Raw genomic sequence first — 24582 nt, forward strand, 5'->3', positions numbered from 1 at the left:
GCAACACTATACTCAAAAACGTGTTTTTAATTTCTTGTAAAGAAATAAGTTTTTTGCAGTTAAGCTCCATTGGTTGTTTGTTTTATTATGTGTAGATTTCTTTTCACAACATGAAACTTAAAACATGTTTAGGTCCCCCCTCATAGTAGCAAAATCCATATTTTGTTGCAAAAATGTACCATTTTAACCATGTTTTAAGTTTCTTGTTGTGAAAAGATGGCTGTGTATACAAAAAAAAGACAAAATAAGTATAAACCTAGCTCACCCGCCCTATCTTAATTCTGATGATTTTTTTTATTCGTCGTCAGCCGAGGGACGGAGCTTAATTGTAAAATCTTTATTTTTCTACTAGAAATTATCATGTGAAATATGTATTTAAGTAATCGTGTTACACAAACAAAACTAGATGTATTAATTAAAAAAGAAAATCAAAAAAGAAGCCCCATCCATCGGTCTCGATCTCAATCGTGATGAATTTTTCATTCGTTGTCAGACCTAGGGGCGGCGCGTATTGCAAAATCCATATTTCCCTATACAAATTTACCATTTTAAACATGTTTTAAGTTGCTTGTTGTAAAAAGATGACTACACACATTAAGAAAAAAAAGCAAAATGTAAGCGTCGCCCTATCTCAATTGTGATGATTTTTTTATTCGTCGTGAGCCAAGGGGAGGAGCCAACTTTCACCGGCAACGTCAACGGATGATATAAACGACGCATACTTTTGCTGCGTATTTATCTCAATACGGCAACGTCAACGGCGAATAGCAACGTCAGCGACAAGTTTATAAATCGACCTTTAAAGTAAAATTTACTTAACAATATGTTTTAAATGACGTCATTGGTTTCTTGTGTGAGATACAAATTTTTATAGCTCTATAAATTGCAGAAGGCAAAAAAATATCACATAGGCGATTTAAAAATATGTTTATACTGCTTTTCCAGTGCTGTTTTATTAATGTAACGGGTGTACAATAAAAAATATATTTGGAGTAGGCGCTGGAACGAGAATTTGACTTTTCTCGTAACAGGGTAAACAATTTCGGAGCGTAAGTAGGCAACCAAATATACTTCGGAGCATGGATGGGTACATCATTACCATCATAAATACAAAAAAATGACATTTGACGTTCTGATTTCCTAACCCAAACGTTCGTATCGCCTTTTTGCAATTTAGTTGTTATTTCATCTTTTGCTTTGTTTGTGTGATAAAAATCAGTTCTTTTCCGAACTAGCGTGTGAGTTTTGCGTTTAAAGTCATTTTTTAACAAGAATGACCTTTTCTGAACAACACAAAATATTCATGGTTATGTCGTACTACCGAAACGGTCTAAAAGAAGATGGAACTTGGCATTATTCAATTGGATTATGTATGGAAGAGTTTCGAGAAGAATTCCCTGATTTTGCCGTAGAGTATACGCAGTTTCGACAAACTTTAAATGTCTCCTTGAAAAATTTTCAAGAAAATGGATCTGTGACACGAAAACCTGGAAGTGGTCGTCCAAAGAAACGAACTCCAGAACTAATTGAAGAAGCGAGAGAAATAATGGAAGAAACCCCGGGTACTTCTATCCGTCATTTATCACAACAACTTGGTTTGTCTGTTGGTACCTGTAACACTCTTCTAAAAAAGGATCTTCATTTGTTTCCTTATCGTCTCACATCTGTACATGAATTACATCCAACAGACTTTCCTCAAAGAGTTCAATACTGTGAATGGTTTCTGAATACTCTGGGTCTGGGCGACCACCTTGAAAAAACGTTTTTCACCGATGAAGCATACTTTCATCTTAGTGGCTATGTAAACTCTCAAAACACAAGAATGTGGACTTCAGAAAATCCACACTTTTTCATTGAGTCGCCCCAATATCCCCAGAAAGTTGGTGTTTGGGCTACAATTAGCCAACGCAGAATAATTGGTCCAATTTTTTTTTATGGTAAAGAGGTTTTTAGCATTTTAACAACAAAATAATGATGTTTTCATTTCAGGAAACATAAATGCTGCAAAATACCGTGACGAAATTTTAAGTGTATTCTTAAATCAGCTGGATGATGAAGAGTTAGTGTGTGGTTACTTTCAGCAGGACGGTGCTCATACAACTGGAGCTACAATAGGTTTTTTGTCTGAATTTTATGAAAATAGGATTATTAGTCGCAATACACCAAACAACTGGCCGCCTAGATCATTCACTTTTTGTGACTTCTTCTTGTGGCCAGATATAAAAAATTCAATTTATACAACACCCATAAATGACTTGGAAGAATTGCGGAATAGGATAATACACAAAATTAATGATATTAATAATAGTGCAAGTCTTTTAGAAAATGTGGCCAATGCAGTAAGGTGAAAGGCTAGGTTGTGTTTACAAGAAGGGGGTTCTCACTTCCAGCATTTGTTGTAATGTAATTCAAAATGCAACATGTATCAGGCCCTACATAATGTTCGACAGAATTATGCAGAAAGCTTTCGTATTGTTGTTACAGAAGATTTCAATAAAGTGTCGTATTCTTATCTTTTCTTTTACTTTCTTAAGAAACCAAAATTGCCTGAACAAAGTGTTGTAATGAACTGATCTTTTTAATAACCAGTATGATTTGCATACTTCATTTATTTTTTTATTTCAAAAGTAACTCGTCAACACAAAACACTAGTCACTTGTTTTCTTTTGTAATTACTGTGGCCGGTGAGAAGAGAAATTAATGAAGTGGACTGTAATTATTGTTTTATTGTACACAACACTGGACACCAACAGTCCACACAACTAGTCTGCTATCGAAGGACTAACAAACTAAAAAATGTTCAAGTGGGGTAAAGGCAGATGTGAAAGGGTATGGTCCGCCCAACCCTTTGGTCTTCGACTATGGTACGAGCCGCTGATAAGAAATGCCACACTAAAAGACCGCCGCCGCTCGTTGACAGAGGGGGGCCTCCCAGCAAAGGGTGCCATCAACAAAAGCGCAGGTCGCCCCAAAGAGTGCTGCCGGTTGTACAGGCCGTACCAGTAATTATTTATTAATTTTATTTGAATAATTTGCGTCAAGCAGATTTGCATTAAAGTGAGGAAATGTTTTCTAACCCAACATTATTTGCCGCTAAATGTCATTTTCAATGACCTTCAGTTTTTTACGTGACTCTTTCTACACTTTAAAAAAGCCGCAAACAATTGAATTTTCACCGCCTGCTCCAAATATATTTTTTATTGTACACCCGTTATATTGCACTGCGTTCCCATTTGAAAGACACTAATTATCACCTCTCACTTACTGATTTAAAGTGATGTTTTCGTTACTGTTTATGGAAAAACCGACGCAGTATAAGTAAACACATAAAAAATGCATGGAAACTGCAATTAAATATACAGACTTTGCGTCATTGTACTCACATAAAAGTACTGAGTTTCATCATGATGTGCATTATTGTCGGTTATAAAGATTGTTACGCTAGACTGAGCACAACGTCAACAAAAAAAAAACACAATATTAAAATTACTTTGAGCGCCACAACAAGCATTCCACCAAAAAAACCACTGTTGATATAAATTTTGTTTTCGCAAGAAATTTTACCAAATGTGCATGTTCGAATTTGAAGTTTTTGCTCTGGATTTGCATTGTTGCTCTTCTACAACGGTTCTAAAAAAGTAGGCAGGGATAATAAGTAGAAAATTAATTTCGTTACACTATTTCATTCGAGATAACAAGTTTTTTCTCAGCGTTTTATTTAAATCCAATCAAATTCCCTGCAGCGCAATTAATTTAAAACCGTTAGACCAATAAAAGCAAAATGAAATTCACATTTTTTTAAGCAGAGCGTCCATAATAATAGCACTGCACTTCCGGAATAGCTTACCGTAACTATTACCATTTTTGCATATGTATCTGCTCGATTTAATGTCATGTAACAGTATTCTGTGCTGTTTAATTAGGCCTGTGTATCCAGCAATTAATTAATTAATTAAATTATTTCCTGGGCTGAAGTTATCCGCTGTGATGGATTGCCTGATTGCAGCGGTAACACGTTCAACAATGTGCTGGACTTTTCGTAATAAAACCACAAAAATCAGTCGTAGGTACTTAGTTGAAAGTTCATTCATGTATTAATTAGAAATCATTTAATTACACCGTATCTGCATGAAGTTATGTAGGTCCGTTTTGCAACTTCATGCTAATTATTTAACAATAAATTGTTATCGTTAATTAACAGTCTGGAGTTTTAAGTACGTTTTGTAACAAAATTCCGGAAATCGGCTAGACATAGACACGTAGAAAGCCAATAGAGTAGCGGAATTAAAGACACAATCCGCTAGAAAACTGGTACTTTTAGGTACTCCGGTATCCGGATTTCACTTGCTGAAGACATAAAATAGGTAAACGTAAAAGAAATCGATTCGGCGAAGTCCTCACCGGAAAAATATCGACCTCTTCTTTGTCCTCGTTCATATTGTAATTGCCGTCAAATATTTGTCATGAAATCACGACAATTTCAACACGACTAATAATAAAATAAGCAAAGATAAGTCTGACATGTGACAAGTGCAAACAAGACTGGACAGCGAATCAGGGCAGAAACAAGGTTTCTCGCATGTGCATGTTTTTGCAAACCGTTCAAGTTTTTTTATTCTTCATCAACCTTTCACCATGCATCATAATAAACGAGATGGACGTGTGATTGTTTTAAACAAAAGTGAAAAAAGCAGAAAGCTAGCGAGAGCGAGATGCTAAACTTGCGAGTGTCGAGTTTTCCATTAGCGTGAAAACATCCCATAAAGTTTTAAAAAGTGGATGTCGTAGTTTGTTTATTATTTTATCGTCATTATTACAGTTTCTTTGGATTAATAATGGTAACGAGGAGGATTAAAATGATGGCGAGCTGTAATATAGGCGGCAGCCTTAGCATCCTTAACGGTTTTTGCGCCGTTAAAAGCCGCCATAATTATAGAAAATGATCATGAAATATGCACGAATTGGATGCTTGCGGTTTCGCGGGATTCTGTTGTGGTGAGCAAAGTAATTGTATTTTTGGACAAAATGGTCAAGAATGGTGTTCTTATTTTACTTGTGAAGGTTTGCTTTGTGTGGGCAATGGATTCGATGTGGTCGCTTGTATGGTCAAGGCTTAGCGTGCATGACATTATTTCGTTGAACTTGTGTTGTGAAAAAAAAGAATATTTTTTGGTTTTATGAGGAAAAATAGCGTGTTAAGATATAGCGTGTACGTGTTCCAATGACCACCAAGACATACACATCTAGATTATAATTAACGAATAAATAAATTATTATAATAACAACTAACGAAGCAGTGTAATTATTGTTAATTTTCCTGTTCTAAATAAAATTATTGCAGTTGTTTAGGTTTATTTTTGCTATGAATGTTGTAAGAGCTTTATATGTGTGTCGTTCTTATTAAATTCTTTAACCTCTAAAACTATTTGTACTTAATTTATTGCTTCAACGTGTTTATAATGCAAACATTATAGCGAGTTTTCTTCTATTTTTTCATACTCTGGGAGTCATGAAAATATAGGCTTATGCACTTTCAGTGTTTGTACAGGCACTTCTTAGAAATTTTAATAAAACACTCGCATTCATTTAGGATTAAGTAAATATTTATTGTAAAATACTGCGTGATTTTACTCACACTTTAGTAATATTTGTTTATATTTTTAAAACTATTTCAGTGTTTCCGTAGATATCCGAGTGGAATTACTCAGTGTCGGATTGAGGACATGGGGGTCCACCGGAAAATCTACAAGGTGGGGCCCTATAGTATTGTCTACAGATTACAGATGTTGTTTGGTTATATTATTATTATCACTGTTATTATTTTCAGTTTTGCTGGCGACATTGACGTTTTAAAAAAATGATTTGTTTTTTGAATTTTGATGACGCTACCAACAAAGCTATTAAAAAATGTGGAAAGTTATTTTGACAGAACTTCCTTCGCCGTTGAAGTATAGTCCGACAAATTCCGCTTCTTTTAAAAAATTAGGAGTATAAAACTAGATTTTGCGATTAGTAGATAACTAACAGGAAAAATATAGACATTTCAACTTCTCAGTATATACTTAACTTCGACTGTTTATGTTTATACTTCGACCGAATTCGACTATTAGTACGTTGAGACTACAAGTATCAGCGGTTAAAAGAAACTGAAATTTGGTTGATTTTCTGGAAAGGCCTTAAACGATTTAGCATCTTTTCTGTAACCTTAAACATTGGCAATATTTCAGTCTATTTGCTTTTGCAATTGTATTTTTTAATTTTTTTACAAAATACAATTTCGAATATTTTCCCAAAAATCTCGATGTCTAGAGTAAAAGCTCAACGCGGGTTCTAAATTACATACGCATACCGAAGTACGTAATTCTGTAAAATTTAAGGAAGATTTGTTCTGCAAAAAAAAATTTATTAACGATTTACCATGCCTTACTTAGTATTTGATAAGATAAGACTGATTTTGGCACTTTTGACATTTTCCACCATTTTTCAACTATTTTCGAAAATTAGTTCAATACATTTTCTCCTAAATTTCGATATCCAGAAGTAATTTTCAGCTTCGGAAATTTCTACCGTTTTACCAATCGCTAATTGAACTATAGCAATTTTTACAACAGCGTCAAAATCTCTCTGTATAAAATTTTTGGAGATAAAACGGGAAATTTTTATTAATTTTTATTTTAAAAATGTACTTTGTGGTTTTTATATATTCACAGAAATGTTTAAAATCCTAGGTTCTATTACTAGTGCCACTCCCACTTGACATAAGAACATAATTAGCCCCGCCCACCCACCCTGTCTCATTTCAGTGATTAATTTTATCTGATCTGATTGAAATGAATGATCTTCAACTGAACATAAATAAAATTAGTCGTGAGAATGAGAAGAGGGGGGGTGGGCGGGGCTAGTATCTGATAAGGTAAGACTGATTTTGGCACTTTTAACATTTTCCATTTTTCAACTACTTTTGAAAATAGTTCAATACATTTTTTTCTAGCTTTCGATATCCAGATGTCATTTTCGGCTTCATTTCTTAAGAAATTCCTACCGTTTTTCGAAAATCGCTAATTGAAATATAGCAATTTTTACAGTGGCGTCAAAATCGCTCAGTATACATTTTTTGCAGATAAAAAGGAACATTTTTATTAATTTTTGTTTCACAAAATACAATTATTTTAAAAATGTACTTCGTGGTTTTTATATATTCACAGGAATGTTTAAAATCCTAGGTTTTATTACTAGTGCCACTCCCACTTGACAGAAGACGTTATTACTAATATTAAAAAGCTTGCAAGTTTTCGGAGCATTCGGTTTTACAATTTCAAAGTTAAACTATTATACAATTTTTTTTCTGGATATCTAGGGTGAAAACTCCACACGAATTCATGAATCACAAATGCAGGAATAAAATAAAATTAAATATAATACCAAAGAAAAGAGGCAAATTAGTATGTAGTAAGTAAAATGGTACGTTTCACTCCACATTTTGTTTTTTCATTTATTGTAAGGAGTTTTATCATTTTTTTAAGAAAACAGACAAATTTTTACATTAAAATGTTTTTTACTTCCCGATCGTAAGCTAACGAAGTATAGTAATCGAATCTATCTAACGAATTACCACGTTTATGTTTTCTCGACGTTTCATGACCCCTTCAATACGAAAAAAGTAGTCTCCCATTTCCGTCTGTCTGTCTATCTGTCGGTCTGTCTGTCTGTCTGTCTGTGTCCATTTTTATTAGCCACGTAATCCTTGAAACTGCTGGACCGATTGTTGTCAAATTTTGTATGTATGTTAAATACTAGCCAAAATTTGGCTAATCATCCCCACCAATGGTGACGTCATTTCAATGAACCGTATTTTAAAATGAGTAGAATGTTATACAAAAATATACTCCTGTACTTGTAGTATACGAATCCGCTTTCAGTTTTTTTGCTTAACGTGCAAATTTTCGCAAAAAAATCACACGGTATAATAACTTTATATTACCACCACGAGATATATAACATTTTAATCGATTGTGGTTTAATTAATAATTTTAGTCCTCTGTCTTGAGAAGACCAAATCATTCAAATCAATAGAGAAATATGTATTTTGCAATTATGCTCCGCCCCTCGGTCTAACAACGAATAAAAAATTCATCACAATTGACATCGGGGCGGGTGGGTGGGGCTTATTTTTTTTTAATACATAGAATTTTCTTTCAACAACAGGATAATTAAACATGTTTTCAGTTTCTTGTTGGGAAAAGAAGACTTCGGATATTAAGAAAAAATGGACAAAATATAAGCCCCGCCCACCCACCCCGTCTCATTTGTGATGAATATTTTATTCATCGTGAGATGAAGGGCGGAGTTTAGTTGCAAAATCCTCATTTCTCCACAAGAAATTACCACGTGAAATATATTTTTAAAAGAAGGGTAGAATTTTTAGAGAAATATTGATGTTACAATTAAACTCCGCCCTTCGGTCTGATTAGGAATGAAAAACTCATCACAATTGAGATCCGGGCTGGTGGGTGGGGCTTAATCTTTGTTTTTTTTTTCTTTATATACAATTATACCTAGTTTTTTTCGACATTTTTTTGCCGCAAAAAACAAGAGCTATAATAAAAAACATAAAGTCAATCTATTATTATTCAATAATTTTGGACTGTACTCCTAATGTAAAAAACTGAAAAATCCAAAAATTGAAAAAGTAAAAATTGAAATCTCGTGAAATTTCCAATTGAAAAAACAAAAAATTATAAAATCGGAACACTGAGAAATTGAAAAGTTGTAAAAATAAAGAAAATAAAAAACTGAAACGAAAAAATTGAATATTCGAGAAACTCAAATCGAAAAATTGCAAAATCTAGAAATTCAATTGAAATGTTGAACAATTGAAAAATAAATTTAAACTTCAAAAGGAACAAAAAAAAATAAAATTTGAAGAAAAAATTCAAGTCAAATAAGGTGCGGGAACGTTATTTACGCCACTGGTTTTTACTTTATAGAGGTTATCAGAAAACAAAAATCGCAAAAAATGATAATTTTTCAGAGCAGTGGGATTTATTTGGCTGCACTTCAGGGGCGAGGGAAGTTCTATTGAAATAACCTTCTACCAATTTTTCTAATTTTTTTTAGAAAAATCTCAAAAGTCGGCGGTTTCTATATGGATCCGCTGGAATCATGGTCAAAATCTTTAGAAATTCACAACTTTTTAAAAAATAACCTTAAAATTGGGGTGAAACGAAAAAAAATGCATTAAAAAAAGTTCACGACAATAATTGACTGTTTGCTTCCGTAAAGCTAAGTAATCTAGTCCATCAGACCTTCGGCCACTTTTATGTGTCTGTATGTCTAATGTGTGTATCCATTTTTATTAGACACGTAATCTCCGAAACTACCGGACCGTTTATTGTCAAATATTGTATGCATCTCGTCAAAATTTGTAACAATAAATATTTTTAAACTTTATAAAATCATATATTCCTACATTTGTAGTTCACGAATTCGCATTTAGTTTTAATGACAATTATTTTATAAAAATGTTTCTTCAATATTCACTGCGTGTTCTATATAACTGATATCTCGCGTGTCCGAACAACTGCGTTATAGCTGTCAAGCGTTCAAATAAGCTGCTCTAATGAGGTTCGAATCTCGTTCGCATCCTCCTTACATCTTTTTTTGGTAAATCAAGAACGGTTTGCCCCATTTACTCGGAAATTACTGTCACACAGCAAATAATTTTTATTACAATTTTATTACAATTCCAACAGCTCCCCATCCAAAATAACTTTCCCATTGTTTTGCTGTAGTAATCAGTGCGTCCACTCTTCTGTTTTAAGGATATAGAATCAATCAAATTTCATTTTCTTTTATGCGGCCGCTGTTGCTTGTACGTGATTATAGTCGAATTCTTTGGAAGTAAAAATTTATTGCATTTATAATTGTAACATTTTGTATATATGAAAAATGTGTTGTATCAAAAAAAAATTATAATAAGTAGACTGTTTCCCAGCGGCACAATCCGACACTGAAATTACTCTATTAATATGTACTAAGTATATCATTATTAACTTTTCTACGAGTCTGAAAATAGATGATTTCAAAGCGTTACTGTGTAAATAGCACACGAAACAATACTTTTCTCACAAAATAATACAAATCATACTATTTGGCATGTCACAAGTTAAATTTGTTTTAGTAGGTAATTCCAGTGATAAATAGGTACGAATACCAGACTGACTCACCTTGTAAAATCATAATTTATATGTATACGTATTTCAAAATATGTAGTGGAAACATAAACTTGTGATTTCCTTTTGTGTATATTTAAAATTTAAAACACATTTGCTACACATAGAAAAAATAACAGGTCATTGACCAATGAAAGAATTACTGTCAAGAAGTGTTATCTCCAAGTCTGGCGTAGAAAATCAAAATGTCGAAAACAATTTTAAAAAAGTCTTTTGACTCTTGTTTTGAAACGAGAACAGGCAGTTTGACCTGTTATATAAGTACATCATATTATAACATGTTTTGTACTACATAAATAGTAAAAAAAGTAGGGACGGTTTAAGTAATGACTTAATGAGTAATGAACTGGTATTTGGACTGAGTAATGGATGGCTTTCTAAAGGTAATTTTTCCAAACGCGAGAAATGACTTAGATTTCCAAGTTAATTTTTAATTTAAAAACGGTAATGTAAATTAATTGTAGTTTCTTTTTTACCTTTATTATTCTCTACACAATTTTTTTATTAATTAAGTACTTATTACACGATAAAGGCAAAGTAGCACATTAAAGATTTCTATTAACAACAACAATTATTATTATAAATAACTATTAAAAGCTTGCAAAAAATTGATGTACTTATTAATGACAATAAAAATACAGTTATTCCTTACCTGACATATTTTATTAAGGTAAGTTAATCAAATTCATGCTTCATAGTAAAATTCTTTACAATATACATATTTACTTGCAAATAAAAACAGTGTTTCGAATAATTCTTTTGTTCAACCTACTACTCATACACACGAATGAAATCAATGTCTTTTACGAGTAAAAAACCACGCATCAGCATCTCATATGAATAACTCATTGTAATTTTATTGCACACGTATTTACGACACCTATAAGTCATTAACAGCAATCAAGAAAGTGGCTCTATTGGCTGTTATCTCCTTTTACAATACTGGATACGTCTAGTATCTAATCATAAATTTGTTAAGCAAAAACAGATGCGGGTGCCCACTAGTCATTTTCTACGAAATTTTCCACACGATTCTTTATTCGGACGGGTTTCTTTTCTAATCTACTGTTGAAGTCACCACTTCGTTGATCGCTTATTTCACGTTTGACACATGTAGAAAGTAACTTGTCAGTAAAATTAGTGTTGCATAAATAATGTAAAAGATAATAACAGTCAATCTGCAAATTTCTTCAAGTGGGAGTATGTTCTACAACATTAATGAACGAAATGAGTTTTCTTCTGTCACCTGTCACCACGTGGTTTAATAGCTGTAGTCTCTGCCGCAGTGCGGAGATTATTGTTACTTTGGTGTCAGCAGTTATTCAGGACAATAAAATTGTGTGAATAAGTAATAGTAAACGCATACCAATAGCTTTCCCACTTTATGGACTTGTCTTATGTTTTATGTGTGGCATTGTGTCTATTATTTCACTTGATTTTCTTATTACAATAACACTAGTTTACAGCAGTTTTATGCGAAAGGAAGGAAATAGTGTTCCTATTGATTGTTTTCTTTTTTTCAATTTTTAAATTTTTAACCACACTACTCCCAGGTCACTCACCAAATAACAGTCGATGGGCTTTTCCCTATTCATCCGATAAGCCTTTTGCAGCTCCGTCTGCTTAAGGGCGTGTGCTATGTGAAGGGCGCTGGCGTCGAAACGCCCGTACTGATACCCAGGTGAGTCTCCATGGTTGTTGTGATGATGGTACGAGTTGGGACTATACTGTGGTCCTGAGTGCCTGTCGTTCCCGTATCCCGGCGGCGACGACTGTTGGTGGTAGCCGCCGTTGAGGTGGGTGCGAACGTGGAGGACTGCAAGAAAAGGAAACTTTCCATCAATGTCCCTTACGTAATACATTTATTGTGGATTATGCTAATTCGGCATTTGTGCAACCATGGAAAGTGAATACAGGTCTAGCTCCATTTTATGCAAGAATTTTTAGAAAATATCAGAACAGCCGCACTTGGAATAGGTCGGTTTATGAAAGTTTCTCCCGCATGTTGCGTCATCAGGGTTCCGAATAATTGTGGGAACGCACTTTCTATTGTAGGCCCAAATTTCCAAAGAAAATCTGCGACTGTTTGATGCTTCGTGAAAGCGCACCGAGCAAGTGCCTAATTACAACAAAAATTGGTATTTCGCGAGTAATAATTGATGTATCTCGTGATGTGGAGAGAGTTAAGGATCAGTGTGTGTCTTAAGTTGGCATGTAGAAGGCCTAAGGCTTGAGATTTTTCGTGGTGATTTATTAGGTTTTTTATAATTATCGTGTCGAACGCTACTAACGTAGTAAACACATATTTGTATACTACGCTTTCTTAAATGGCGGGAAATTGATTTTGTGAGAATTCGAAACGCTGAATCGATATGACTGCCTACTAAACCGACTCCTATTGATGAGGTTTACGCTATAGGAACGTCGGTAAACGTTGTAAAAATACTCGTCATTTCGGTCAGTTCAGCCATTGTGATTCATTCGATACGGAATTCGTGGCATACTTTGGCATGTTGCGTCATCACGGACTGATTACATCTGGGACAATGTTAAAAAATTAAAAATTACGTAATGTTTGCATGAAATTAGACATTTATGAGAAAAATTATTGTTCATTTTTAAAACAATAGTTAAGTGTGGTGAACTTTCTTCTGTACTATTGTATATACGATAGGCTGCTACAATTTCACAGAAAACTATCCCTTCTTGTTACTAGCAGAGTTAAAAAAATAGGTACAGTTAGAAACAATTTCTCTAGGTTGTCACAATTTATTACTTACGTTGACTTCTCTAATAAAGTTCAGTTACCACCGCCGTACACATTGGTATTTGTGTCATAAGTAACCAGGATACTATAGGAGGCAATTCGGTTTAATGGAATATAGGATAACATATAAAATGTATATGAATTTTATAGCAATCGCTAAGAAAGAATGTCTTCGTATGCACAATTTTACATAATTCATAACTAGAATCCTTTATGAAAAAAAGTAGAATCAAAAAATTACTAAACCTACAGCAATGATCTATGGACGTAAAAGGTTTTTCTATGATCCGGAGTTTGTCTTCACTATTACAAGGCTCTACTAGTGAAATATTGTAATAACAGGTCGTCATTACGTATCCATATCAATTGGAGGCCCCGGGGGAATAGCCGTTTTCCTCTTTGATAGAGCTCTTGTGACAATATTCAAAACATGGAGAAGATCATAACAACCCTGGATCTACGCAGAACCTCATTTACCAAGATTTTCGATAAAACGATTGAACTTCTCGCTAAAGAAAATCCAGACATGAATCAAGTAAGAAGCAATATACAAGTTCTCGAACAAAAAATGCGGAATGTTAGTCAGTTAGATCAGAGATACCTCGACTTGTTACTTGATCAAGACCCTACAGATGTCCACTTGGATTCTGAGATGACAAAAATAGATGAGTACATGTGTAACTTCTCAGCTCTAAAAAGGAAAGTAAATAATAAAAACACACCGAGCACATCATCGTGTTGCACTCAAAGTTGCTCTAAACTCCAACTAAAGTACCCTCAGATAGAATTTAGAAAATTTGGTGGTGACATTCGTGACTGGTTGTCGACTCATGCCTTCCAGAAGATTTGCTAAGAATTTGGGAAAGATCAACATGTTTTAACGATGATGGTAGTTCAAAGGTGCGTCTACATCGACTCATGAGTTTTTTGCGCAAAAAAGTTGAAAGCGAAGAACGAGAAGCTCTGGCCGTTTCTGGTTTTGGAGACAAATTACGACGCAAAGATTCTCCAAAAACGTTCCTACAGCTACAGGATTGTTGACAAAGAATACGAGTAAACTGCGATGCCTATTTTGCCACGAAACACACTACAGCCCCGACTTCCCAGAAGCTAAGAAGAAATCTCTTACTGAGCTAAAGGAAATTCTGTTGGAAAAAAGACGTTGTCATGCCTGGCTTAAATTTGGACATATAGCCGTTAAATGTAGAACAGCTGCCAAACTAAAGTGTCAGTCCTGTGAAGGTAAACACGTAACCTTGATGTGTTCGAAATCTCCTAAAAGTTGTCAGATGAACCTTCAAAAGCTCCACAAACAAAAGGCTTGTGCAACACTCCAAATAACGCTACATATTATGATGGATTTTTACAGATATTAGTGGTCAATTTAAAGGGCAAAGATATCACACGTCCAGTAAGAGCAATTATTGACACGGGGTCACACCGGTCATATATCAGCAGCCGGAGCAGCCAAAGAAATGAGTTACGAAATCCTTAGAACAGAAGAACTTATTCATCGTTTGTTTGGAGGTCTTTCATCTGAAGTCACTTTTCATAATTGCTATCGTGTCTATTTGGAAAATCCTGATAAAAGTTAGACTCATTTTGAAGTATTGACCAATCAGTCTTTTATACTAATGTATTGGGTACACGAAATGGTCCATGGATGAAAGAACTGCAAGACATTAACATCACAATCAACGACAGGAGCCTAGCACCCATCGAAATCTTAATCGGTGCTGATATAGCAGGAAAACTCTTCGGTGGTGAACAAGTTGCCATGAAAACTAATGTAGGCTAAACTCTGGTGGGTAAAGTTGCCAGTCCTTCTCCAGATGTACAAAAATCATGCAACATTGTCGCTCTGTCACTTTTGTTAACATCACCAAAATTGACAGATTTATGGACTCTTGATGTTTTGGGTATTGAAAATCCAGAAGAGCGGAAATCTAACCAAGAGCACGAACAAGAAATCCTTGATAATTTTTAGAAGACAGTGACGAGACAACCGAATGGAAGATACGAAGTCTCAATGCCATGGATTCAGGGACACAAACCACTACATGATAACCTGAACCTAGCTAAGAAAAGACTCGACAATCTCATAAATAAGCTGGAAAAGGATGGCTATTGCAATGAATACGACCAAGTTTTTCAAGGTATAATCGACGAGGTTAACGACAGCGAGATTGGTACCTCAGGTCACTATTTACCTCATCCTCAAGTGGTAAAATTATCAAGTACTACTAAGTTACGACCCGTGTTCGACGCATCCGTCAGAGAAAACTCACTGAACCATTACTTAGAAAAAGGTATTACTTTGCTTTGATACCTTCTTTACTAATCAATTTTTTTTTATGAAGCATGTGAGACATTTTATGATTTGTTGAATGAGATATTTCAAGAGACTGTTCCTAAATTTCCTAAGTCTCGTCTTAGTTCAAAGCGTCATTATCCGCCGTGGATTACTGGTGAAATTAAAGTTTTAGTACGGCAAAAATGGAGTGCATTTAAGAAACATAAAAAACTTAGAACCACTGAATCATATGCAAGGTTTAAGGCTCTTCGTTTCTACACTAATAGTATCATAAATAATGCATATAAAAATATGTCTTAAATTTTGAGAATAGTATCCAAGGTGAACCTAAACGGTTCTGGGGATTTATCCAAAGTAGGAGAGGTACGTCAAGAATTCCTGGTACTATGCACTATGACAATCGCGTCGTAGACAGTCCAGACCTTATTGTGGATGCATTTGCTCAATATTTCAATTCCGTTTACGTTTCCTCTGATAGTAAAGCCCAAGGGGGTGAACACAATTTCAGTATGTCTAGCTGTGTTACTCTTACACAAATTTCAGGAGAGGATGTTAGTGAAGCGCTAAGAAACTCCAAGAACTCTCTCACTATGGGTCCTGATGGCATTCCCAGCTTCCTGTTGAAGCCTCTCTTTTCGTTCAACCTCTGCTTTATGTCTATAACCTCATGCTTAAGACATCCACATTTCTAACTATCTGCAAAACTGCAATTATCTGCCCGGGTTTTAAAAAAGGTGATACAGCTGACGTAAGGAACTATCGGCCCATCTCCCTAATGTGTAACTTTGCAAAATCATTCGAGAAAATTTTGTATAAATATATTTATGCTAATGTAAGATTGTATCTATATAAGTTCTTCGCAGTATGGATTCATTAATAGACGTTCCACAATTACGAATCTGACCTGCTTCAGTCAATTTACATGTGAGGCAATTCATGCTAAACAGCAAGTCGACGCCATTTATCTTAATTTTCAGAAAGCGTTTGATCACATTGATCACTACCTACTTTTAGATAAATTAAAGAATTTTGGATTCTCCAGATCTTTACTCCAATTATTCCGGTCATACTTGTTTAACAGAAAGCAGTATGTCAGTTATCCCTGTTACAAGTCCAAGAAAATTTCACTCACGTCTGGTGTTCCTCAGGGTTCGAATTTGGGACCGCTGTTATTCTTGCTGTTTATCAACGACATCACTAACTTTGTCTCAGCTGAAAATCTGTTATTTGCAGACGACTATTAGATTTTTAAAATTATAAAATCTATGTCAGATTGCATTGCCCTTCAAGGAGATGTGGACAACATATATCAGTGGTGTATGGATAATCGCTTGTATTTAAATTTTTCGAAGTGTTTGGTTGTAACCTTTACTAGCAAATTATCGCCTATTAATTTTCAGTACAATATAAATGGTGCATATATACAACGAAAAGATTCCGTTTTGGATCTTGGTATAACTTTCGATACTGCATTGACGTTTATTCCCCATATTGAAATCATGGTTACTAAGGCGTATAAAGCTTATTGGTTTGTCTACAGGAACAGCAAAGAATTCAAACAGATACGTACTTTAAAAACATTATATTTTGCGTTTGTCAGGACCAGATTGGAAAATGGATCAATTGTGTGGCATCCATTATATTATGAAGTCCACGTTAAAAATATAGAATCAATTCAGAGAATGTTGTTGAAGTTTCTGTCATTCCGGGAAGATGGAGCATATACAGTAAGAGGTTGTGATCACACTCATTTGTTAAATAGATTCAAACTTAACTCTCTTAATACAAGGAGAATAATTTTTGGAGTGCGATTTATATTAAATCTGGTAAACTATGAAATTTATTGCACATGGTTATTGGGTAAATTAAACTTTTGGTGCCTAGGTCTAATATTCGTCACCAATGTGCTTTCTATTGTCCGCCTTGTCGAACTAATATGCTGATGAAAGCACCCCTAATCTATATGTGCAGGATATATAATAAAATATCAAAAGAGTGTGATTTTAATGATAAATTTCAAAATATTTTGAAACATATTCTAATTGAATACGGAAAATAATTTAAAAATTAATTTAATTAATTTATTTGTTTCTACTAAGACGTGTTTTTTTTCTCTCCTTCCATTTTTATTTCTATTTTTATTTTCATTTTATAAAATTTAGATCTGTAATATATTTCATTTCTTTTTATTTGATTCTGGTGTCAAAGTTAAACAAGATATATCTAGTCGATATCGTCTAATCTGAGTTCTTTAAAGTCTGCGTATTTACTTGTTATACTTTCCCTGTTAATGGATTGCTGCGTTGGGAAATTATCTTTAATAATAATAATAATAATAATTTTCCAAAATCAAAAATTGATGTCATTTCTGATATAAGAAAAGCCTTTCTACAAATCAGTCTTCATCCATCCGATGGACATTTTTTTAAATTTGTATGGTATGACAAAGATATAAAAGGCTTAGGGTATATCGACATGTCAGAGTAATATTTGGCCTCACATGCAGTCCCTTCTTATTGAATGCAATTATCAAACATCACCTGAACACTTAGCTAAAAGAAAAACGAGTAAATTTACCAGAAGACACCATTTTGAAGTTGAGGAACTCCTTTTACGTTGACAATTGCGTAACTAGCGTCGACACACAAGAAGAGCTACAAAAATTTATCAAAGAAGCTACTGAAATTTTTGCTGAAGCTCAGTGGGACCTACGATTATGGGAATTTACGATACTTGACCCTTCTTACGAAGAAAAACACATGTCTTCTGTACTGGGAATGATCTGGAATAGAGATGATGACACTCTACACCTCTGTCTAGAAAATTTGAAACAAGTTGCATCACGAAGAAGCTAATTTTGACCATCACCAACAAAATTTTCGACCCACTTGGATTTGCGTCACCTGTACTTTTACTGCCGAAAATGTTTCTTCAGAGAACTTGGATGATGCAGTTAAACTGGACTACACCAGTTCCCGAAGACTTAAAAGAATCTCTTTTACGATGTTTGAACGATTTGAATTGTCTTTCATCGCTGAGTATGCCTAGATGGTTTTTCACACAGAAACCTGAGAGTGGTCCGCTACTAAAAGGATTTCAGTCCCAGGATTAGAGTTTTTAGCTACTACCATTGCTGCCAAACTTTTTGCTGCTGTAAAAAAACATTCAACTGTCAAGATATTCCTACATATTTTTGAACTGATTCTGTAGCCGTTCTCTCTTGGATTAAGTTGACTGAAAACTGGAAACCATTTGTTTGAAATCGGATAGAAGAAATTCACAAGCTGGCCAACGCTGCTGATTGGTATTTGGTACCTGGTACAATAAATCCAGCTGATTTACCATCCAGAGGTTGCACAGCACCACGGTTGTTGGATTCTTGTTGGTGGGAGGATCCGAACTGGTTAAAAGAAGAGAATTTTGGGCATTAGCACGAGCAGAAGAAACAATTCCTGGCAAAGACGGAAATATTAGAGTTGTTAAGTTAAGAACCTCTTCAGGTCACCTAGACCTAGTACATCCTGTACAAAAGTTATATCTATTAGAAATAGAAAATTAATACGAAAAATTGTTTCATGACGGTCCAAATTCACTATATGATCGATCAGAACCAACATCCGCAACGAATGATGACAAAACGATCCAGGTGACCAAATCGGGAAGAAAAGTAAGAAAACCTGACAGATTAAACCTGTAACTGTACTCTAGTAGAGTAGAAATTCCCTTCGCGGTAGAAAGGAAGAAATGCCGAGTTTACTGTTATCTACTGTATCTGTTGTTAATTTAATAGTTACTTGGAAATTTCTATGGAATCAAGAGAAATCAAAAAAAGGTTTTTCTATGATTCGGAGTTTGTCTTCACTATCACAAAGCTCTACTAGTGAAATACTGTAATAACAGGTCGTTGTTACGTATTCATATCGACTTTATTTTGAAAACTTGGCATCAGGTTAAGAGATACGCCTATGTCAACATAAGACTTTATTTATCACTTGTCGTTAACCCAAATGGCTATTAAGGCAGCAAGGGTTTTATAGACTATAACTATAACTAACTATAAAACCGGTGTTGTCTTAAGATTTTTTCTAACACTAATAGAAAGTCTTTCAAATAATGCTTTTAAATTCATTTTTAACCCAAAGTAATTGGAAGCTATGTAATATGGCTGTGTATATCGGATAGTTATCTATGAAAATCTTAGGGGAACACGTTGTGGATACTATGGTAATAGATCAACAAAATATTGAAAAAATTATGTTTTCGTTAAAATGGAAAATAATCCGCATGAAATATTGAAAAAAAAAGAAGCGATCCACATTTCTGCCTGCAAAATCAAAAGTTGCGCACGAGAAAGTGTACGAGGTTTTCACACAATGGAAAAAGGAAAAAGGTGTTAATGAAGTGACGGAAGACATGATTTTAGCTTATCTCGATGAAAGGGTGAGTAGCACATGCTTTGTTCTACAACAAAATGCCTGATTTGAATGAAATGTATTTAAAGTCGGAGAAATTATGCTTCTTTATGGCCGGAATATTACAATGTATAAATACCTCCTTGAAACGATATGGTGGGTAGGAATCTTAAAAAATCGCGGAATCATATATTGAAAACTCTATTCAGGAATAAATCAGGACTGCTCAAAAGGTATATGATTTGTATTTTCATATCGTACCTTTAATTTTGATGTAAAAGTTACAAACCAATAAACCTTGCTTGAATATTGAAACGTATTTTAAACAGCTATAAGATACGTTACCCTTGACAACGTATCCTAAGAGAATAACCTAGTTTTTATGACAAAATTAACAAGCATGTCCATATGCACTATAGAAACCGTTTAAAATGTTAGTGTTAGAAAAAAAATGGTAAGTGTCACAGCATTACTGGTTAATATTCGCATTGTCAAAGCTCAAAGTGTACAGATTTGTTACCTATCGAAATACCCATTGCTCCACAACCTCCACAAAAACGTTAAACAATAACGGGAATAAGTTGCATCATCTTTGGAGTCTCTACGAGGCGTGGTAAAAATGGATCTAACTGTTGATTTCCTAATTTTATAAATGATCTGTTTTTTTTCCAATTCCTGTACAACCTTTACTAAATCAGAATCCATGACTCTAAGTGGTTCCGATAAATTTTCCCAAGGTACTGAGTCATATACTCCAGGTCTATAAAGGCTAAATGCACTTCTTGATCTAAAAAGATGAATTTTTTCAAGGAAAAATACATTATTCCTATAGATTGTGATCTTTGCAGAAGAAAGCCACTTTGATCCTCTACAATTTTGCTCTCAACATTGACTTTTAGTTTAAACTCGAAAAACCTCATGGAACTATTAAGTAGTTGTTGAACAAATTCGTCTAACTGAAACATCTTCCCCGTATTCAAAAAACTTTGGGAGAACATTTTTCGGACTACGTGATATTCTGTTCTTCTTAGTATTAGGAACTTCTGTACTTATTTTTTACTGGTAGTTGGGTTTGTCTGTTTATTCTGATCTATTTTTTCATATTCACTTTTCTTCAAGACTGATGATTTGTCTAAGCAGGGATCGACAGTGGATATATCATGAATTAGTGTCTATGCCTTCGTTTATAAAGTCTCTGTTTTCTGTTTTAAATGCTCTCATGATTTTGTAGACCTATGTACTTTGTACTCCTCTTGTGGTGTTTTCAAATTATAAGCATTTATTTTCCCAAACTTAGTTTTTTCTGCTCTTATACTATTCTTTACCACTGAGTTTGTTATTTTATCTTTTCTATATTTTCTAATGTTTCTTTAAAAGTAAATAAATAAATAATATTAATATTTCTTCCCAAAAAAAGTTCTGACGACACATCAAATGTTAAATAAATCTGGTGATTTTTTAAACTGATCTAGCTACATATTTTTTCATTTGATATTGTCTTTTCTGATTGCCAATTAACATTAGTTTTTATTACATAAGTAGTCACCGGACCTTGACCCATGATTTAAGTTATATATATAACATATAGTCTTCGCCATTTCTATTGAAACACCACTTGTTAATCGTAAATTTGGCAACGTTCATATTCAGACAATTTTCTAACTAAAAGCCGTTGTCAATCAATCGAAAGCTGTTACCAATTGCTAAATTTTAAGCAAAATCAACAGATGGTGTTTCAATAGAAATGGCAAGGACAATATTTTTGATCTTATACTATTTTTAAAATAATTTAAAATATATTATGAGTATAAACAGTAAAACAGTTGTAATAATTTTGTATCTGACCACAAATATCAGTCAAAAAATGGAAAATATTTATTCAAATATATACAATTCTTTTTCATTATTAAGTAAAAGCGATTTATTTTCAAAAAAATTTGAATAATTTTGATGACATTATTTGACGTTGACAACCAAACGATGTAAATCTAAAACGACAACAACTTGCTCATTCACATAATTTTACAGCAGCGCAGTAAAGCTCACATAAAAATTTTATATTTGTAGAAAACTAGAAAATAGAGAAATCGGATTTGCATATAAATTATGAACTAGTAGTTCAGACTACATGTTTGGATGATTACATCCAAAGTAAACTTGGTAGAAATTAAAGGAGCACATCTACACCTCATATATTATTACCGCAAAAAGAAAGTGATACTATTAACAATTCAAAGAAATTCCGTCATGCTACATGAAAAAAATTAATTAGAAACGACACTGGAATTCATTAAAATTATCACCGCGATATCTCTTTGAAGCCTCGAACAGAAAAAAAAATAATTATCTTGTTTTTACAGTTAATATTTTGGGATTGTTACCGCTAATAGCCACTTCAAAATCGGTGTGTATTCAAAGTCGCTTTACGTATGACTCATTCTGTATTCGTGACACATGAGCTCCACGTTAACGCAACGTCATTTGCATATACTATGTCATATGCCACACAATGTCAATGTCAGTAAGGAAATTAGCCTACTGCACAGCTTACTCGATTTAAACCTGACAACCCATTTTCCACAATATGTTGTCACACTGTATACGTGCCAAATTGATCTATCAACAGCCTCCATACAAATTAGCATTTTTTAATTGACAATGAAACAATACAGTAACTGGTTTTGTTATCAATTCAATCGGTGGGCAAATATTTGTGTGTGAATAATTTAAAATAGAGGAATTTTATTCCTACATATTATTCAATGCCGTCCTTGACATAGAAGGTGCGCCGACACTTTGAAAATTTAACCTATATTCCATTGTGATTGTTCGAGTTACAGTTGACCATACAAGGAAATCGTCTGACGAACAATCTGTTGATGATTGAGTAAAGATGGAATATAACGAAAGCGACTTTTTAATTGTTATTACAAGATATTCTATAAATAGATAGGTCTAGTCGCCACTAGATATTCATGAGCGAGGTTCACAAACAACTTGTTGATTATGCGTTGTTTATTGTTGCCCAATAACATCTCGATTACATCAAAGATTCTTGCACAAAAGAAAGGCGTCTTTCATTTTTTTATGCGTCCGTCGGTCGATGATGGAAGTGTTAATTTTTTGCGAACACCGACGTTGTTGGCGAGGTCCATAAATTTTCTACAATGCGAATACAATATTGACATTAATTTGCAAACAGCTGTATTCGTAATAAATGGCATTGGAGGTGAAACCCCCACGTTGTAGAAAGGTAAATATTTTTAAAGTCACAGCCTCCTCTCTTATTTGAAAGGCGAATGATTGGAAAAAGAAAGAAACTGCTTTATTAATACAATTATAAAACCTGCCCAATTGACCTAAATTTCGGTATTTTTTACACTTTCGGTTTTATTGATAATGCCATCAGCTTTTTAGGGAAGGGAAGTGAAAACGAACTTAGTTTATTATTTATTTATACGCACGAAGCGATATTTTAATTAGTTGAAGTGGAAATAAAAAAAAATGTGTTTTAGTTATAAATAAACTATGGGAACAGTTTCTAAAATATAGTTCATTTCTTTGACTCTTTCAGAGGTCAAATTTTTGAAGAATATTGTGTGTAAATTAAGCCAAATGATATAAATGTACGTAAAAATAAATTGTAACGATTCACGATGTTAAAGTTTACACCTACGTACAGGTAAGTGGGCAAGTGTCAAGAGTGAGCTGCTTGGTGTTAACGACTAGTGGAACAAGTATAAAATTCCGCAGATGTTGTGTAAATGCCAACTACTATTACAAAGACATAGGTCCGAAAACTTCATTCATAAAATCAAAAATATATGTAAGTACTAATTACTGACATTTCTACAATTTAGCAGCCTACTGTACCAATTTGATGTTTGTCTTGATGCATCATTAATATTTTCTTTCAAAGCATACAGGATTTTCAATATAGTAATAATTTTACTGTTGGTGCAAAATGGACGGTCTTTTTTCTTGTTACATTGTGTTTAACTCAGAATGTTGACAGAAGTTAAATTCTGCAAAATATTTAGTGTCTCCTTGTTTCATTTTATAATATAAACATCATATTAAGAATTGTAACGTCACATCTTACAAAACTGAGAGTACAGTTCTCGATATATTCTAAACACAATTATTGTGCTCAATTTTACATTTTATTTAATGGTTCAAATAAAATTATTATTACAATTTTTTGGCCAGTCAAATATAAAAAATTGGTAAGTCAGGTTTCTTATATAAATTACAAAAGTTGATTGTTGAAGTTTTATTTTTTGATAATAAAGTCTACATATAAAATGAAAATGTACTACTGCATGATAAACAAGTATTTTTAACAAACCTCACATATATATAAATTTTTTATATATATCGTTAGCTTTGTAGAGGGAATTCATTTCCTAAATTTTGTTTTTTAATTTTTTTTTCAAGCAAGATTTCTTTACCATAATATAAAGCCCGCCCACCCACCCTCTCAATTGATGATTTTTTTATTCGTTGTGAGCCAAGAAATAAAAAACATGTTTTTGAGTATCGTGTTGTTCAAAGAGTACTATGTATACTAAGAAAAAAACTAAGCGAAAGATTAAGCCCGATCCATTCCGACCCAGATCTAAATAGTAATGAAGTTTTCATTCGTTGGTAGACCCAGGGGCCGAGCCTAATTGCAAAATCCATATTTCCTCACAAAAATGTATCATTTTAAACGTGTTTTAAGTTTCTAAAAATTAAAAACAGATTACAATTGGGATACTCATTTTTAATTTTTTGTAAAGAAATAAATATTTTGCAGTTCATTTTCGTCCCCTTGGTTGACGGCGAATAAAAAAAATTATCACAATTGAGACAGGG

The 24582-nt window shown here is 33.7% G+C and overlaps 2 protein-coding genes across 2 annotated transcripts in view; one reads left to right on the plus strand and one right to left on the minus strand.

Annotated features, from left to right (window-relative positions):
* Nucleotides 1-24582, minus strand: part of LOC135136274 (hillarin) — a 75509-nt gene that overhangs the window by 46212 nt on the left and 4715 nt on the right. Inside the window, exon 2 of the mRNA XM_064065482.1 lies at nucleotides 11795-12048. Within this exon, the coding sequence (XP_063921552.1) occupies nucleotides 11795-12048 (254 nt within the window). The remainder of the gene's footprint in view (nucleotides 1-11794; nucleotides 12049-24582) is intronic.
* LOC135136635 (uncharacterized) lies at nucleotides 1184-2512 on the plus strand. Its single transcript, XM_064066006.1, has 2 exons — nucleotides 1184-1937; nucleotides 1990-2512. Exons 1-2 carry the CDS (start codon nucleotides 1274-1276, stop codon nucleotides 2346-2348), a joined length of 1023 nt encoding a protein of 340 aa, XP_063922076.1. The 5' UTR covers nucleotides 1184-1273; the 3' UTR covers nucleotides 2349-2512.

The sequence above is a fragment of the Zophobas morio genome, unplaced genomic scaffold, assembly GCF_036711695.1.
Source record: "Zophobas morio isolate AGI-343-1 ecotype UQ-CSIRO unplaced genomic scaffold, CSIRO_AGI_Zmor_V1 ptg000026l, whole genome shotgun sequence".
Classification (NCBI taxonomy): Eukaryota; Metazoa; Arthropoda; class Insecta; order Coleoptera; family Tenebrionidae; genus Zophobas; species Zophobas morio.